The sequence below is a fragment of the Protopterus annectens genome, chromosome 3.part1 (genome assembly GCF_019279795.1).
Source record: "Protopterus annectens isolate FY-2018-M chromosome 3.part1, PAN1.0, whole genome shotgun sequence".
Lineage (NCBI taxonomy): Eukaryota > Metazoa > Chordata > Ceratodontiformes > Protopteridae > Protopterus > Protopterus annectens.
The window spans coordinates 538,084,967-538,105,147 of NC_056732.1; the positions used below are offsets into that span (position 1 = coordinate 538,084,967).

At 40.0% G+C, this 20,181-nt stretch overlaps 1 protein-coding gene across 4 annotated transcripts in view; it reads right to left on the bottom strand.

The window, feature by feature from the left end:
• The window catches only part of LOC122798203 (sodium channel protein type 4 subunit alpha-like), a 2,607,519-nt gene that overhangs the window by 133,003 nt on the left and 2,454,335 nt on the right, over positions 1 to 20,181 (bottom strand). For all 4 annotated transcript variants that reach the window (XM_044066954.1, XM_044066957.1, XM_044066953.1 and 1 more), the window contains exon 22: positions 17,982 to 18,263. In XM_044066954.1, the coding sequence (XP_043922889.1) occupies positions 17,982 to 18,263 (282 nt within the window). The remainder of the gene's footprint in view (positions 1 to 17,981; positions 18,264 to 20,181) is intronic.

The window sequence follows — 20,181 nt, forward strand, 5'->3', positions numbered from 1 at the left end:
AGTTCATTACAAAGGTGTCACTATCTGGGATATCTATTAAGTAGAGGTTAATATGACAGATTCTCTAGATACATAAAAAATTCTTATTGTAATCTAGACATACATCAAATAACATGGGCTTCCAAACAGCCACCAAACTAACATGTACGTATGTAGAAAATAAAGATCATGCATATTCATGATATTTAAAATCCTTAGTAACAAAAAAGGTGTCAAATGCTGAGAGTAAATCACTTTAATGTACAAATGCATAAAACACAAGAATAGGTTAACGCTTTTGCAGTTGCCTGCTCCTTGAGACCTTAGTAAAAATAAAACAATTTCTAAAAACTTAAATACTTTGAACATCCAATTAAAACAATTATGGTTAATGAGACAAACCTCTTTTCTTCAAAAGAGGTTTTAAAGAGACATCACTATTCAAACCCGGTTGAACATATGCTTTGAAATCAACAATCCACTTTAACTCAACATATTCTGTCTCATGTAAATCACCTTCTTTTAAGCTGTCAGTAACCTTTTGTAAAACCAAAAATTTAAAAATATGATTCAGCCCAACTTCAGGCACATGCTTGGCTAGTGCATTGGTCAGTTTAACCAGCCTCAGTAAGAAGCTGAGATCCCTTATAAAATCCTCCAAAGCTAGTTACAAAAATAAAATTGCCAAAAATTCCAAAGACAGCCATAAGGCATTCTATAGTTATGTCAAGAATCTAAATGGCAATGCTCAGATATGCTCTGAGCTACAACAGAATGGCATAAAATATACTGATCCCAAAGTTATTGCCAATATCCTGGCAGATAGATTTAGTGCAAACTTCACCCCCTCTCACCCCCTAAAGGGCCCATCTCAATACCAAAAGATTGCCAAATTCTGGTAATCATGGCCACGCAGGCAGAAACCACACTCTCCAAAGCTAAGAATAAAGCATCCATAGGACCAGATGACATCCCTGGCTGTGTATTACATGAACTACAAAATGAACTGGCAACTCACCTAAGTGTCATGTTTAATCATAGCCTCACCTCAGGCTTTGTGCCCACTGAGTGGCGCACAGCTACAGTTATCCCACTCCACAAGGGGGGCTCCACCTTGGATCCCGGGAACTACCATCCCATCAGTCTGATGAGTCTGATCTGCAAGGGCATGGAACGCATTATCATGGAGCTTATAAACAAAGACATTGGCAACCTTCAAATACCGGACCCCACCCAGTTTGGGTTCGTGAAGGGCCAATCTTGTCTCCTTAACCTGATTAACTTCTTTGAATCAGTCTCCAGAGCTGTGGATGAGGGTAAGGTGGTCCACACAGCCTATCTGGACCTCACCAAAGCCTTCAACACCATCCCCCAATCTGGAATCACAGATAAACTTACTAAGCTGGGCATAAATCCCTATGTCACTCGATAGGTTACCAATTGGCTTTACTGACAGAACCCAGACTGTAAAAGTAGCCGACTCCAAATCCAGCTCCAGACAAGTGACAAGTGGAGTACCTCAGGGTTCAGTCCTGGGACCGCTCTTGTTTGGCATCTACTTCTCTGAAGTACAGGCCAACACTAAGGGACTCTGGCTAACAAAGTTCGCAGATGTCTGAAAACTGGGAGCCATTATTGAATCCCCAAATGATGTGGATATGCTACAAAATGGCCTTATAGAAACTGATACTTGGTGCCAGAGCCATGGGCTCAAGCTTAATGCCAAGAAATGTATAGTTAGCCTGTGACAATTGGGGAGAGATGGGTGAAGGCTGCCAGCCTAGTCAAATAGAATTTGATACATAATTCTATCAACAGTATAAATAAATGTAAAATACAGGCTTCTGTTTTTAAATGTAAGAAATCACTGTAAAATGTGAACTTCAAGATCGTTGCAACATTGCCATCTGCAGTAAGGAAAACCAAGCCAAGCATTTCAAATGTGTCTTTTGAAATTGAAAAGATCTTATGAATCTCTTTAATGTTTTACAATTCGGCTCCAGTGCAGCTGGATGAAGGTTTCATGCCCATTGTTTTAAGGCTAAAGTTTATGACCAGAATTTAAATGTGGAAGGTGCTTTATTGCTCTAGTTTCTGTTAGAATATACATGTGAAATGCCTTGTATTGTTGTAAGTTCTGAGCAGGTGTTAGATTGCTAAATAATGCAGTTTGTGGCCTGAGAACTCAGACCAGGTGTTAAGATGATGCAATATGAATACTGGGAAAACCTGTGTGTCAAAAATGATGTAATTCGGGGAGGGACCCAACAAACATGTTTGTTAGTAATGTTTAAATACTATTTCTCACAAGAAACTGGAAGCATTTTGACTTTGGACATCCGACTTATCAGTACTCTGCCTTGTGCTCACATGTAGGTTTTAGCACTGTGATTTCTTGTAGGAATAGTTAAAGCGAGTAAAGATTAATTAGGTATTTTTCTTTGAAATCAGACCTGTCCTACTGTATTATTTTAAGTTTCTGTGTGATCTCTGAACTCTTAGATATCTCTGTGGTGTAGTAGTTTTGTCTTGTGTTTTAATTATTTATTATTGAATATTTTTAAAACCTTCTACCTGAGTCTGATTAGTGTAGAGATAAGCTCTAGAGTACATTGCATATTTATAGAGGTTATTGTAATAGGCCATTCTAAAGTAAGCCTTGACTGTTAGTCATACTACCTACCATTGGATATTAATATTGCACAGTAATAATTGGACACCCTTTTAAGGGCCTTTTAGTAGCTGATATTATTAACTGGTTGGTGACAATAATTGCTACTGTATAGTCTGGTAAAGGGGCACAGTTGTAAAATCTATGTCAGCCTTTCCCAGGAGTGTCTGTGAAGTTGTATAAATACTTATCTCAAAGTGTGTGTGTGTTGTGTCAGCTACTTAGCAGGGACACGAAGCACTGGTTGGACAGAGAGGGTACTGGAGGTTTAAGCTTGCCCAGTTAGGCTGAGATGTGGACCCTATAGCTGTGCCAGTGGGGTGTCTTATTGGGGACCTGGCAAGCAAGGGAGCAACCAGTCCCTGACTGACTGTGATCTCTGTGTGCACTTAAGGGAAATTATACTTTACTGTGTGTATTAGTTATCCTTTCCTCTACTCGGAGATGACCTCCCTGGTGTTAGTGGTGAGGATTGAGGCTCCTTGATTGCTAGGCCAAGGCACGGACATCACAACTGTTTGGTAGTGGTGGGATCTACTTCAGACACTAATTGGCTTGTAGTGGTGTGGGTAGAGCGAGTTCCTGTAGCTTATGTACGGTGATCTCTAAAAGTGTTTTGTACTCTAAAACAGCCATGCAGTGTATACTCAGAGTTCAGATCACAATTGTTTTATTTCTTTTGTTAGCTTAGTGTTAGTCAGGGTAAGCAGGCAGCAAGTCAGTAGAAGAGTATGGAAAGCTGACAAGGAGCCAGCTGGCAGAGATGTGCCAGGCTAGGGGACTGGTGCATGGAAACCTGACTAAAGCAGACCTGACTGCAGCCTTGGTTACAGCTGCATCAGAAAACAGCAGCCGGACAATTAGACTGACAGTGGAGATACAATATCCTCAGAAAATGGACAGCTGAACCTTTATGCAGTGGACTTAAAAATCCAGCTGGAGCTAAAGAGACTTGAGTTGGAGGCCAGGCGTATGGAACTAGAAGCAGCAGAGAAAATGAGGTGTCTACAAGCTGAGGAAAATGAATGGCAGGGGAGGCATGAGACGGAAATGCTGACTCTTCGCCAGAGTCAGGGAGGTAATGGTGAAGGGAGTAACCGGACCCAAGAAGCACAAATGGTCAGTAAATGTCTTCCACAGTTTAAAGAGGAGGTTTATTTTGATAGCTTCATTCATATGTTTGAATGGGTATGTAAACAGTATGAAGTTGACCAAAGGCTCTGGGTACAGTTCCTGCCCCCCTTACTCCATGGTAAAGCTTTAACTTCTTTAGCAAAAATGCATGACACTGACTGTTTTGATTACACTGCTGGAAAAAGACATTTATTAGAATGTTTTAAGCTAACACCTGGAATGTATAGGAAAAAGTTTTGTGAGCATAGACGCAAGGCAGATGAAAATGTATGTGAATATGTTGCTGAACTGAGCACTTATTTTCATAGCTGGGTGAGTGGATGTCAGGTCACCACTTTTGAAGGGCTGGCAGACCTTTTCGTAAGGGAACAAGCCCTTACCACTTTGCCTGAGGACATGAGAATCTGGTTAGCTGATAGACAGTGTGCTACTTCAGAGGAGTTAAGGAAGAAGGGAGATCTATATCTGGCCAGCAGGACAGCCCTGCACAGGAAGGGGACCCCAGTACTGCTCATGGGTCTAAAGGAACCCATAATGGGCAGCACAGACTGCCCCAACAGAATCTGCCAGTAGCAGGGGAAGCCACTAGTCCAGGTACACATCCAGGAGCTAGGGTTAAATGTTTTGAATGCAACCAGTGGGGCCATGTTGCATACAGGTGTCCACGGAGGCAAAGTGGGGAACCAAAGGTGAGGGAGCCAGTAAGTGGGAAAGACAAAATGCCAACAGTGGGTTGTCTTGAGACAACAAAGGTATGGAGCTACCATCCTGCAGATGTCCTGAGAGGGAAGGATTTGGATGAGACAGTACCATGTACTTATGCAGTTAAAAGCAGTCAGGCTAGGAGACAGGCATGTGAGTCTGGTAGCCTGGGGGAGACCCAGACAGACTACATACTTGCAGCCAGGGCTTTTGTGGTGGTTACTTCAAGGAGTGAGCTACGTTGTATCAGTGAGACTGAATGCGAGCCACAGCTGCTTGTGGGTACTTCTGTTCCCTTGGACAGGGTAACAGCAAAGGTAGGGGTGAGTAGTAGTACCCAGGCTGACGGTGAGGCACCACTGTCAGAGGATGCCAGGCTTCCTGTGGAAGGGGAGATGGGAAGGATTACCAGGAGAGACTTGAGACAGGCTCAGCTCTCAGACCCTACATTGGAAGGCCTGAGGCAGGTAGCTAGAGAGGCACCTGATTCTCAAGGGAAGGGGAAATCTGTATACTGGAACAAAGGGTTACTGTACAGAGAGTGGACCCCTGAGGGAGGGCTATAAGGTAAGAGAGTACAGCAGTTGGTAGTGCCTAGAGCTTACCATCTGGCGCTTCTAGCCATAGCCCATGATATTCCCTTTGCAGGTCATATGGGTATAAAACGTACAAAGAGGCATATTATGCAAAACTTGTTTTGGCCTGGAATTTCCAGAGATGTAACAGGGTACTGCAGGACCTGTGAGCAGTGCCAAAAGGTAGGCAAGGCAGGAGACAAGGTGAGAGCTCCTTTGATGCCTTTGCCTGTGATTGAGGAGCCATTTCAGAGGGTAGCTATGGATATTGTGGGTTCTCTGAGTACCTCAAGTTCCACAGGGAAAAGGTATATCCTAGTAATTGTAGATTATGCTACACAATACCCTGAGGCAGTGGCTTTGTCCTCCATTGAGGCCGAGAAGGTGGCAAATGCTTTGCTAGAGATTTTCAGCAGGGGAGGTTTCCCAAAGGAAATACTGTCTGACAGAGGTGCCAATTTTATGTCAGACCTGCTGGCTTGTCTGTGGAAGTCCTGTGGGGTGAAGCACATGAAGACCAGCCCCTACCATCCCCAGACTAATGGTCCTGTTGAGAGGTTAAACTAAAATCAAGTCCTTGCTACGGGCATTTGCAGATCAGTTCAAGAGGGAGTGGGACAAATATTTGCCCCGTCTGTTGTTTGTTTACATAGAGGCTCCCCATGAATTCACAGGTTTTTCACTCTTTGAGTTGCTGTATGGGCATAGGGTGAAGGGTCCTCTAGATTTAATTCGAGATGAGTGGGAAGGTGAGTGTGAGTCTCACAAGGAGTTGTTGTGGCATATGTCCTGAACCTCAGGACAAGGATCAGGGAACTCATGGGCCTGGCCCAGGAGAACCCGGCAGAAGCCCAACAACAGAAAAAGGTGTGGTATGACATGAATGCGCAAGCTATAGAGTATGCTGTAGGGCAGCAGGTGATGGTTCTCATTCCTGTCAGACACAAGAAGTTGCAAGCAGCTTGGGAGGGACGCTACAAGGTGGTACGAAAGGTATGTGATGTTAACTACATGGTGGAAGTGCTAGGCAGACAGCAGGGGCACAAATTGTACCATGTTAACATGATGAAACCTTACCATGATAGGGAGGCCCTTGTGCTGAGCATTTGCAGTGGATTGCAGGAGGAGTCTGAGGGAGATCTGGGGACTGATCTCCTCAGTGAGGCTCGGGCTGATACCTCAGTGGAAGGGGTAGCAATGTCCCAGCAGCTATCTCCTACCCAGGTTCGAGAAATCCGAGCAGTGTTGCAGGAGTTTGGGGACATGTTCACCAGGAAACCAGGGAGCACCCACCTGGTGCAGCACCAGGTGGATACAGGGCCCCAAAGGACTATCAGGCAGGCCCCTTATAGGGTGCCTGAGAGAGTCAAACAGACTCTGAAGGAAGAGGTACAGGAGATGTTGGAACTAGGGGTGATTCAAGAGTCCAACAGTCCCTGGGCCTCACCAGTGGTGTTGGTGCCAAAAAAGGATGGCAGCACCAGGTTCTGTGTAGATTACAGGAAATTAAATAGTCACACAGAGTCAGATGCTTACCCATGCCTAGGACAGATTTGGCCCTAGAGCAGCTAGGTGGGGCTAAATATCTTACAACCATTGATCTTACTAAGGGTTACTGGCAGGTGCCCTTGCCTCCCAGTGGTAGAGAGAAGTCAGCCTTTGTGACTCCTTTTGGCTTGTATGAGTTCACAAAGATGCCCTTTGGGATGAAGAATGCCCCAGCAACTTTCCAGAGGCTAGTAGGTCATATCTTAGCAGTAGCAGGAGGGTTTGCCCTTGCTTACATGGATGATATTGCTATCTACAGCCATTCCTGGCAAGAGCACCTTCAGCATGTCAGGGAGGTGCTGAGCAGACTACAGAGGGCAGGGTTGACCTTTAAGCTGAGCAAATGTTAGGTGGGTATGGCAGAGGTCTTCTACCTAGGACATAGAGTGGGGAGTGGTAGGATAAAGCCAGAACCTGCCAAGGTGGAAGCTATTCAGGCATGGCCTGCACCTGTTACCAAAAAGCAGGTGAGGGCATTATTGGGGACAGCAGGGTACTACAGAAAGTTTGCTCCCAATTATAGTACCATAGCTGCTCCCCTCACAGACCTGACAAGGAAGAACAGGCCAGATAAGGAAGTGTGGACCCCAGCATGTGACCAGGCATTTCAGAAGCTTAAGGAAGCTTTGGGAGGACCCCCTGTGCTAGCCAGTCCAGACTACAGCAAAGACTTTGTTGTGCAGGTGGATGCTTCAAACTATGGGGTGGGGGCTGTACTTAGCCATATTTCTTCAGAGGGAGAAGAGCACTCAGTGGTTTATCTCAGTCATAGGCTCCAACCCAGGGAGGAATGCTATGCAGCGGTAGAAAAGGAATGCCTAGCCATAGTGTGTGCACTACAAACACTTCAGCCTTATCTGTATGGAAGAAAATTCACTGTGATGAGAGGTCACAACCCTCTAACATGGTTAAACAGAACCGGTCAGCAAAATGGCAAGTTGCTAAGATGGAGTCTGGGGGTGCAAGCATATGATATGTCAGTACAGCGCAACAGTGGCAGTCAATGCCAATGCAGATGGGCTATCAAGACAGGGAATGGGGTGAGGTACACCCAATTAGACCTGACACTCTCAAGCAATGTTTCTCAAGGGGCACTTGAAAAACTTGCTTGAGTTCCACGGGGGGGAAGAGATGTGATGATTGGAGAGAGATGGGCGAAGGCTGTCAGCCTAGTCAAATAGAATTTGATACATAATTCTATCATTTGTATAAATAAATGTAAAATACAGGTTTGTGTTTTTAAAATGTAAGAAAATACTGTAAAATGTGAACTTCAAGATTGTTGCAACATTGCCATCTGCTGTAAGAAAAACCAAGCCAAGCATTTCAAATGTGTCTTTTGAAATTGAAAAGATCTTATGGATCTCTTTAATGTGTTACAATTCAGCTCCAGTGCAGCTGGATGAAGGTTTCATGCCCATTGTTTTAAGGCTAAAGTTTATGACCAGAATTTAGTTTCTATTAGAATGTTGTTGTTGTGTCTTTCGGCTTTTCCCGGTTAGGGGTCGCCACAGCGGAACTCCGGTCCGCTAATGATTGGCAGTAGATTTTTTTTTTACGTGCCGAGCTGCCGGCCCTGATGCACAACCTCCAATGAAGGTATGCCCATTCACGCATGTCTCCACACAGAAGACGCTCTAGCTGAGAATCGAACAGGACAACGTCTTACTGTGAGGCGACAACGCTATCGCAGCACCACCACCGCAGTAATGCCTTGTATTGTTGTAAATTCTGAGCAGGTGTTAGATTGCTAAATAATGCAGTTTGTGGCCTGGGAACTCAGACCAGGTGTTAAAATAATGCAATATGAATGCTGGGAAAACCTAAGTGTCAAAAATGATGTAATTCAGGGAGGGGCAAGCAAACATGTTTGTTAGTAATGTTTAAATACTATTTCTCACAAGAGACTGGAAGCATTTTGACTTTGGACATCCGACTTATCAGCACTCTGCCTAGTGCTCACATATAAGTTTTAGCACTGTGATTTCTTGTAGGAATATTTAAAGCGAGTAGAGATTAGGTATTTTTCTTTGAAATCAGACCTGTCCTACTGTATTATTTTAAGTTACTGTGTGATCTCTGAACTCTTAGATATCTCTGTGGTGTAGTAGTTTTGTCTTGTGTTTCAATTATTTATTATGAAATATTTTTAAAACCTTCTACCTGTGGCTGATTTGAGTAGAGGTAAGCTCTAGAGTACATTGCATATTTATAGAGGTTATTGTAATAGGCCACTCTAAAGTAAGCCTTGACTGTTAGTCATACTACCATTGGATATTAATATTGCACAGTAATAATTTGACACCCTTTTAAGGGCCTTTTAGTAGCTGATATTATTAACTGGGTGGTGGCAATAATTACTACCATATAGTCTGGGCAAAGCGGCACAGCTGGAGAATCTGTGTCAGCCTTTCCCAGCAGTGTCTGTGAAGTTGTATAAATAACTATTAAAAAACACAGGCATTGCAAACTAAGAAATACCAAACAAATGGACAAAACAGCAGAGCAGACTGTACGAAGATTTAATGACAGGTCCCAAAAACACAATGAACTTCCTTTAAGCGCTTTTCGTTTGTTCTAAATTAACAAACTTCTTCAGAAGAAATTAATTAACACAGCTACTAACAATTTATACCCATAAAAAGTGCAGGAAAACCTAAACAAGTTAATATTTATAACAATTAAAAACAATTAAAGATTAAAAGGCACCACATACTTAAATTTGTTTCCAAGAGGTTATAGGAAGAAATGTGTTTAACTTTAACAAAGTAACCACCAGGGGCATACATTTCATCAGAAATCTATACTTAATTTATGCATAGTAGTTTCTACTGTATTAAATGAAAAATAACAAATAGTGGAAAATAAAATCTAACATTATCTTTGCAAGTTTTTAAGTTTTAAGATGCTGGAAATTGAACAGGCCTCATTTAAGCCAGGGTAATTGAAAGCATTCAACTTAATCTGCCACAGTAATTCAAGTTCTTCCAATTGGATAATATAAATATTAACTTGTTTAGGTTTTCCCGCACTTTTTATGGGTATAAATTGTTAGTAGCTGTGTTAATTAATTTCTTCTGAAGAAGTCTGTTAATTTAGAACAAACGAAAAGTGCTTAAAGGAAGTTCATTGTGTTTTTGGGACCTGTCATTAAATCTTCGTACAGTCTGCTCTGCCGTTTTGTCCGTTTGTTTGGTATTTCTAAGTTGTATAAATACTTATCTGAAAATGTGTGTGCGTGTTGTGTCAGCTACTTAGCAGGGACATGAAGCACTTGTTGGACAGAGAGGGTACTGGAGGTTTTAGCTTGCCCAGTTAGACTGAGACCTGGACCCTATAGCTGTGCCAGTGGGTAATCTTATTGGGGACCTGGTGAGCAAGGGAGCAACCAGCCCCAGACTGACTGTGATCTCTGTGTGCACTTAAGGGAAATTGTACTTTACTGTGTGTATTAGTTATGCTTTCCTCTTCTTGGAGATGACCTCCCTGGTGTTAGTGGTGAGGATTGAGGTTCCCTGATTGCTGGGCTAGGTCACAGTCATTACAATCCCCTTTGGGAAAAACAATGTACTCATGAATTACCACATAGGTGGCAGTACACTAAACACTGAAAGTGTGATGAGAGACTTAGGGACACAGGTGGACAGTGGTCTCACCTTCGTAACCACATCGCCACAACAGTCAGGAAATCCTTCTATGTGGCACACCTCATCACTAAGGGCTTTTCACCCAGAAAAAAGGAGGTAATTCTCCCACTGTACTCATCCCTCATTAGACCCATTATAGAGTACAATGCCCCATTTGGTATGTACCTCACAAGATATCTGCAACAGCTGGAAAGGCCGCAGAAATACCTCATTAAAAGAATCACAGGCCTAAAGCAGATGCCCTATACTGACAGTCTAAAAAAGCTCCTGCTATACTCTGTGGCATATCGTCTACTCAGAGGTGATCTATGTTTAACATACAAGGCCATGTCAAACCCTGAGCTGTTTGACATGCTCAACTTAAAGAAATCCCAATCCCTCAGAGCTACTCGCTCCAGGGAGCTAAACCTTGTCATCACAATGAACAAAACATGCTGGAGGGATAGGTTCCTGACCCAGAGACTCCCCATACTCTGGAATAGACTGCCCATACATGTCAAGCAGAGGTCCTCCTTTGCGCTCTTCAAAATGAACCTTGACGATTGGATGGGAAATAGGAAATTCACCCCGGGGATCAAGTCAGTCGCCCTGGTAGACAGGCATCCAGGGAAGTAAATATTGTGGGAAGAAATATCCAGGGAATTGTTATGGCTAGGCTTGTATAGCCCCTAGGGCCGATAGCCTAGTACCAACCTATGAACCTATGAATGTATATCATTCAGATGCTCTAACAGCCTCTCCTTAAGCATATGGTTAGTCTTAGCTATGTAAAAACAGTCACATTGATTGCACTTAACCATATACACTATGTTTTTGGTGGCGCAGTCTGCATAAAAGGAAAACTCTATAGGTGTAAAATTCACAGGGTGTATAACCATACAAGTTGACCAAATATTGGAGAAGCCTGTACAAGTCCTGAATGCATATCTACCCTTACGCTGTGAGGTAAACTGCCCATAAGACCTATTATGCTTATAACACAAGTTTTGTTTCAAATTCTTACTATTTTTGAAACTAAATTTGGGGGTTGATTCTATTACCCTACTTATTTTAGGATCCATCAATAAAATAGGCCAATTCCTTTTAACAATCTCACAAATCCTGTTAACTTCACCAGAATAAGTTAAACACATTCTATTCACTGCCTTAGTATCTACGGCCTTTCTATTCTCTGGAACTGCAGAAGACATGTCAGAGAAAAATGGTTTAGTTTTATTCCATTCTAACTTATTAACTTTTTCTAGTATTCTTTCTATTTCTCCAATCCTATAACCCCTGTGCACAAGATATATACAAAGTGCATCAAGCACTTCCTTTAAGGGTTTGGTGGCTGTGTGTAGTCTCATACACCTAAGTACCTGATTTTTTACCACATTTTTAGTAGTGTGTCTAGGGTGCATGCTTGAACACTGCAGTATGTTATTCTTCCTGCATGTTTTTCTATACAGCTTGGTTGACAGACTGCCAAACATGTTCTTACTGACAGTTACATCTAAAAAGTCAATAGTGTCTAGAGAGTAGTGCAAGCAAAATGACAAATAGGCAGGGGCGGCTTGTCCCATCGGACTGCAGGACTGCAGCCCCCCCCCCCCAGGCAGGAAAAAAGAAAACAGAACTTTTTACTATAAATAATTAATTTGTTTATTTACTATGTCTTTCTTAAGCTCAGCCGGCTGCTTTACTCCAACTGACTCATCTGCGAGCATGCGTACTTTGCGTAGTTCGAGTTCCGGGTTTTACAAAAAAGTTTTGTTTCTCTAAATAAAATAATAAATCCACTCCAGACTGTTGTAAAAGCAGTCTGAATTAACGAGCAAATGCATCCGTGTGATGCCCAGAAGTCTATGCGGTTTCTAACCGCATAGAAATGGAAGGGGCTCGGACTGCCACGTCCGCAAGCACATACGTAATGTGGATGGGCTGAATGGCTGCTGATTGGTTTTAGCTCTCTTCCCGGGCTTTATGTGCTGGGAAAAGAGTGAGAAGCAAACAGTTGCAGCCAGTTAAGTGAGTTTACCTCGTTTGCAGTTGGATTTTATTAATTGAAGACTTCCTAACTTCGTTTGCCGGACGTGATTAACTGACACAGCTGAAAGATTAAAGATGTTCAACTGTGACTACACTACAGTACATTTTTTTCTTGGTGGTATGTGTAATGATAATCTGTGCCCTGATTATATGCACTGAATGTTGTGTGATGCATTGCTGGTATTTTATTGCAAGTGCATTTCAGTGAATACTCAAATTCTGTGCCCCATGACCAAAAAATAAATGAACATGCCCAAGCAACAAATCGATACCAGATCGTCCTACAGCGTCTCAGTCTTAGCCTTAAAATTCACATCCTACTGGTAAAGTATTCTTCCTTTTTTCTTTTAATTTGCACAGGGATAAATAAATAAATAAATAAAACTATGTTGTTATTCTGATAAATGCAGGAGAAACTTTAGTAATGAAGTTCACAGATGGATTATCTTAAAAGATTCAGTGTTTGGAAGTCGAATGTCTTTTTCATGTAGATAATTATTTAACTGCTTGACCACAGTCATCCTATATTTTTTTACAGATTGCTTCACTGCTGACTTGAAGAACTCCTTAACCTAATGTTGACATGGTATTAATCATGCCATTATGAACACATAATTCTAAGTAGTATGTGGCAATGGAATTGACTATGCCCCATCTTGTTTATTGTGTTACACTTACCTCTACCTATAATACACTAGCTACTCTATTTAAATACTTGTGTGTATCATAAGTCAAATGCAAACAAGTTAAAGCCATATAGTTCAGGGAAAAAATTAATAATATTTACACACAATAAAGTTGAACCTCAGAACAAAATCTCAGTTTGGAAATATCTGCCATTGCTATACTACATATTTTTGCTACTCCTGGGGCACCCCTTCTTTCATTTTGCATTTCTTCTTCCACTTTTGGTCTATATTTCAAATTGCCTACTTTTCCATCAGTTTTATGAGGTGATTATAATAACAGATCAGATGTAGATGAGTGCTAGAAAAGAGAAATGTTTGTAAGTGAGTACTGGAGATTAAAGAAAGATGACAGCAAAAGAGTCTGACTAGAGAGGAGGTATTGAGATACACAGAAGAAGACAGGGAGTAGTGGGTTATGGGGGATAGGGAGGGTGTGCAGTGAGGTCTCTTAGGAAGAATAAAAGAGAGGAAGGATTAAAAAAGTGTGAACAAATATAGTAGTAAGAGAAAATATAGTAGCCTATGTTAGGAAGTATAGATGAGAGGTGCTAGGTTTAAGTAGGAAAGCATGCGGATATAGAACATTCATGGAGAAGGCTGGAGATGGAGTATGAGAACAATTAGTCAGGGGTGGAACAAGGACAGAACCAGGAAGCCAAAAGGTAGTCCTTAAGGTGGAATTTAAACTCCCTGTTCATGTTGTTTATTATAAGGAGTATGGGTAGGCTGTTCCATAACCTAGCAACATATGAGGAGTACAAGGAGTCACATGCAAGGTAGTTTGAGGGGGTTGCAAGAACAAGCAGTTTATTTGTGGAGCAGAGAGATCTGTTAGTGGAGTATAGTTGTACTATATTAGTGCTGAGCATAGTTTGGGTTAACAGATGAGATGTTTGTATTATTACCAGTTGAGAGAAGGTGAGGTCATGTGTAAATTCTAGCCAAGAGATTTATTTTAGAGCATGATAGTGACGGGCTTTGTAATGCCGATTAGAAATAAATTGTGCAGTTCTATTATAACTTTGTGCCAGAGGCTTTCAGGTTGAGAAGTACAGGAGCAGCATAAAGGATTGTGGGAATCGCAGGTAGGTTGAAGAAGTGTATGTTCATGATGACCTGCGTAGTTATGAAGCAATTCTACAAAGGCAGCCTAGATTTTGATAGGTTTGCTTTACTGTTTCTTTTACAAAGAAGTTGAAATTTAGGCTTTCGTCTAGTATGAGTCCTAAGAGCTTAGTATATGACACCAGTTTGATAATGGCATTCTTGGTTAAGATTAGATAAAGAGATTTTTTGGCCAGAGAGTTCTTTCCAACTGGGAAAAAGAGTTTGTCTTCAGTAGTGACATGTTTAAGTCACATGTCATTTTTTACAAACATTTTGTGGATGATATCTTTTTTCATTTGGCATGGCAATGAGGAAGAGCTCAATAGATTTGTGTGTTTTCTGGGGAGCACCACTACCTATTTGTCATTTTACTTGCACTACTCTCCAGAAACTATTGACGTTTTAGATGTAACTGTCAGTAAGAACATGTTTGGCAGTCTGTCAACCAAGCTGTATAGAAAAACATGCAGGAAGAATAACATACTGCAGTGTTCAAGCATGCACCCTAGACACACTACTAAAAATGTGGTAAAAAATCAGGTACTTAGGTGTATGAGACTACACACAGCCCCCAAACCCTTAAAGGAGGTGCTTGATGCAGTTTGTATAGATCTTGTGCACAGGGGTTATAAGATTGCAGAAATAGAAAGAACAATAGAAGAAGTTAATTCATTAGAATGGAATAAAACTAAACATTTTTTCTCTGACATGTCTTCTGCAGTTCCAGAGAATAGAAAGGCCGTAGATACTAAGGCAGTGAATTGAATGTATTTAACTTATTCTGGTGAAGTTAACAGGATTTGTGAGATTGTTAAAAAGAATTGGCCTATTTTAATGACGGATCCCAAAATAAGTAGGGTAGTAGAATCTACCCCCAAATTTAGTTTCAAAAATAGTAAGAATTTGAAACAACGCTTGTTCTATAAGCATAATAGGTCTTATGGGCAGTTTACCTCACAGCGTAAGGGTATGTATGCATGCAGGACTTGTAAAGCCTGCTCCAATATTTGGTCAACTTGTATGGATATACACCCTGTGAATTTGATACCTATAGAGTTTTCCTTTTATGCAGACTGCTCCACCGAAAGCATAGCATATATGTCTAAGTGCAACCTATGTGACTGTTTTTACATAGATAAGACTAACTGAATGCTTAAGGAGAGGGTGTTAGAGCACCTGAATGATATACCTAATATTAAACTGACCAATGCACTAGCCAAGCATATGTCTGAAGTTGGGGTGAATCATAGTTTTAAATTTTTGGTTTTACAAAAGGTTAATGACAGCTTAAGTGAAGGTTTTTTACATAATGAGACAGAATACATTGAGTTAAAGTGGATTGTTGATTTCACAGCATATGTTCCACCGGGTTTGAATGGTGCTGTCTCTTTAAAACCTCTTTTGAAGAAAAGAGGTTTGTCTCATTAACCATAATTGTTTTAATTGGATGTTCAGAGTATTTAAGTTTTTAGAAATTGTTTTATTTTTACTAAGGTCTGAAGAAGAAGGCAACTGCGAAAGTGCTAACCTATTCTTGTTTTTGTGCGTTTGTACATTAAAGTATTTTACTCTCAGCATTTGACGCCTTTTTTGTTACTAAGGATTTTAAAGTTTTTTGGGTTTGTCTGGTTCCACTACAGTCTACTTGTTTTCATATTCATGATATTGTCTATTCATGTAGCATTTAATGAAGTTATCATAAAGTCCACATCATCAAATATAAATGGAATGCAAAATTCCTTCCATGTTGTGCATTTTTTTCTGTAAAGCTGTATCTTTCCTTAGGTGGAAAGAAAGCATCTATGTTACATTCCTGCAGCTAAGAATCAGAAGCAAATTATGTAGCTACCCCAGCTGATTGTGGATGAACTCACTTTATATCCAGTGGAAAGTTTTTGTATTCTTCCTTGTGAGGCAGATTATTTAATAAAAAATGGCAACTGAATTCCAGGAGAGCATAAAACTAGTAGCTTAACCCTATTCACAGTGCTACCCAAGGGGGAATCAAAGTTGCTAATGTCACTAAAGGTCCCTCTACTGAGGGGTTGGGGCTGCAATGCAAGAGGCAAGAGAATTACAGTGCAGCCAAGGGCAATAACAACCTTCTTCTCTAACAGCCAACCTTGGTGGTATAGTCAGGAAAGCAACCTGAGCCCAGAAAGTGGAACATGGAAAGTGCCAAAAAAGCATATTGGTTAAAGACATTACACAGTGGGAATGTAGCTACTTCATAAATTACTATTCAACATGCAAGCAAGAAATCTCAGCACTCCCAACTGTAGGCTTTGACTGTTAAAAGTGGGAGTTACATACCCAATGCCATCAATGGATTCTACCACTGGTAGGAACTAACACTTTTAAAAGCAATTTAATGAACTATTTACTCAGAAGAAGACTTGCCTGGAGAAATACAAACCCACAGACACTGCATATTTTTGCTGATGCTGAATGGTGCTGTCCTTTCAGTATTTATGTATCCTATGTTGTTCACTGCATTATTCTTTACACAACTATCAACAGACATTCAAAGCATGCCATCCATTTTCTGCATGCAGATAAATATATAATTCAGCAAAATTAATGCAAAAGTAGGAAAAATATTCAAAACATTCTGTGCCTGTTGTAAGCTTTACCTTGATTTAGTAGAAACGTTTTGCACAGCACAAAAATTAGCAGGTAGAGGTGAAAAGAAAATCATCACTTTTGTGTTAATGAAAACAGAATACCCAACACCTGATTAGGTGATGAGAACTTCCTCCTTTTAACACTACTTTCCTCTCCCAATGTTGCTGTGTTACTTAGACTTTTAATAGGTTGGCACATTTCAGGAACTGAAGCAAATTTGGTTCAGTGAGACATGTTTGATAAAACTGACATTTCACAATTTGAAAAAGAGATTGATTTGAATAAATAAAGACCCATTATTCTAAGACAGCCAATGCAATGCTGTTTCTTCTTCTTCTATCAGTTACAGTAGCTTTGGAATTCTTAAAACTTAATATATTAGTGGCAGGATAATTTTCATATAAAAATGGTGTTTTTCTTGAACAGTACTTTTTTCATGGAAATGCAGCAGTTGGCTAATTTGTATAAATACAAATGAGCTTACTCTGTGTGTTTCTCTCTCTCTCTCTCTCTCTCTCTCTCTCTCACACACACACACACACACACACACACACACACACACACACACACAATGTCACACATACCTATGTCTTCATCACAGAGAGAATTTGCTGGGAAGAAAGGAAAAAGCACTTCACTTATTAGGTGGCACAATCAAGTGAGTGTGTGTGTGTGTGTGTGTGTGTGTGTGTGTGGTGAGGGGGTTGTATGCATATATGAATATTAATTAGCAGATACAAGGTAAAAATTTGTTGAACTGTAAAACTCCTTCAAAATAAGCTTTGGAGCCAAGTGTAATGATAATGATCTGTGCAAGCCAACACCCATACATATCCTTGACTCAAGTGTTTCTAACACTAACATAATGTGACTGTTTCACTGGATTAAGCTAGTGCCACCAGGATATCCTTAAAAAAGCATCTCATGACCAACAATCCACACGAAGCTGTTAGAAACAGTTAAAGAAAGAAACAATCATTTGCTGATCTCTTGTGCTGTCCTGTGACATAAAATGTATATATGTAATATTTGAAAATAATTCAGTTTCAGCTGTGGAAGTCACTTAATCAGAAAATGCTCTCAGACTGCCATTGAAAATAGGCTATAGGAATTCATGGGTATTGCTGTATAATATATAAAAAACAAAAACACACACACAAGTCACTGTGCATTGGATTATAAACTGTGCACATCACATTTACCATACTAGAAATCTGTACATCTTTGCCATGCAAATTACATCTTCCTATGTCTTGTACTAAAAATGAAAGCTTACCACTTGCAGTAGAGCAAGGTATCCAGCTCCAACATTATCAAAGTTGACTTTAACCTTCGTCCAGTAGACATCTGACCCCTGAGAAATAATTTCTTCACAAACTGATTTATTGTTGGCATCAGTATAGTTGAGTGGTTCTTTGGTAGTAGAATTTACACATTTGCCAAATTTGCCTGCAAAAAGATTTACTCCCATGATGCTAAAAATGAGCCAGAAGATGAGACAGACGAGCAGAACGTTCATGATGGAAGGAATGGCACCAATCAGGGCATTTACAACAACCTTGAATAAACCAATAGAAACATGTTATTGCAGTAGTTAACCAATTAAATTCACCACTACAGAATATTGCACTCAGATAATTAGGCTATTACTTTAAAGACGTGTTTAATTTATGTAAAGTTTGGATGAAATATGGGCTGAATATTTTCTTTGCACCACAGTTCAAGCCTGCAGTCTCCAAATATCATTTTAAGAGGCGTGACATTTCTTTTTTCCTAGAAAAGCACTAGCACCTTGAAGTTAAAATGAGGACATGATGTGGACCCTTTTTTTGGACATATTTTTGACTACTGTCTCACAATTGCTCTAGTAAATTTTTCTAATTACTTCAGTGATTACTTGGATACAGTGTGTGATTGTGCTTGCGAGGTTAATAACATATTTCAGCATGAAAACATAATTTCACAACATACATGAATTTCTACCTGCATGGTTTATACGTGGGTCAATCACAAGTGTAACAAAATGATTTTTGTAATGTAGTTAAATAGTACGGCAGTTACATCAAATCTCTATAAAATGGGAGAATGATCCTTACAAAATATTTTCAGGGACACTCCACTGTCATGAGAATTGTTTATGGAATACATCTAATTTCCATATGGTTTGACAGTTTAACATGACTTGGTTTATTGAGGATCAATATTCAAATAATATTTATAAAAAGTTGAAATACACTATTGTACTTTAATTTTACACAAAATTCTAAAAAAAGAAAACTGCAGTTAGTGCCTGGTCTTGCCAGCTTCTGAAAATATTCTTGCCCAATGTAGTTAAGTATACATTTTATTTTATATTCACATTTTAATGATACATTTCACATGCAATATTTATTCATCTATTTCTGTAAAAAAAACACCACAGGCTAAGTGAGCTAGCGCAGGCCGTTGTTAATATTTGTAAATGACATTGGATATACTTTGTAGAGATACATGCTTTCTTGCTCAGAATACGTGAAGTCTTCAAGACAGGCAAAGATAAGCAGTTTTGGAATACTTAAACAGAAAACACTTTAAGTGTCCATATTTAATCCACAATGGAGGTATTCTTTTTTGCTTTATTAATTTAGTCAGAACTGGATTAAAGTATTAATCAGAAAAATAAAATTATTTTGGTAATTTTAAATATTGACTGTCAAGAAGAATATATACACTTGACAGACAGCATATAAGGTACTGATACAAACTCACACATAATATACATAGAGAAAATAAACTTCATGCACAGCTGAAAGATGCATTCTGGGACATTGGAGATAGTCTCAGTACCTTTAGCAACTATTCATGTGTTTAAGGCATTTTTAGAGCTGGATTTTTTTTCAGAGACCTAATATTACACTGCTATAGAAATGATTATTTCTGAGCAAGAGTATTTACTTCTAAACAACTTTCTGCTCTCTAAGAAGTAAAGACATAACCTTCTGAAGCTTAAAATACATCCTGGAATAGAATGCACTAAATATCCCTGGAGCACTGGTGAGAAACTGGTCTGTCAGTGCCAAACAAACCTAACAGACACAAATGCATTTGGAGGTTAAAATGAACAGTCTGCAAGCTGGGACATTCAGAAGCCTTCAGTGTTTACACATCACTTATGTGCAGTTGTTGACAAGCAGTCGAGTCAGCTAGAGTTTAATAAGAATGAATTGTTTGGGGGCATACAACATAAAAACAGCACCGTGCATGGCAATATCCACTCATGTGAGCTGATCCGAATATATCTGTGCAGCATCCTTCCTATTGTCTAATAAAAAATCAAAAGCTGTAAAACAAAATGTGCTCTGAAACAAAGAAACAAGGGCTGAATTTGTGCAGCTGTACCCAGCAGAGTTATCATGTTTTGTTATCTCCTGAACAACACTGAATAGATACTTATGAGATAGATGTAATATACAAGATGTGCTGATGTTTACGAATTA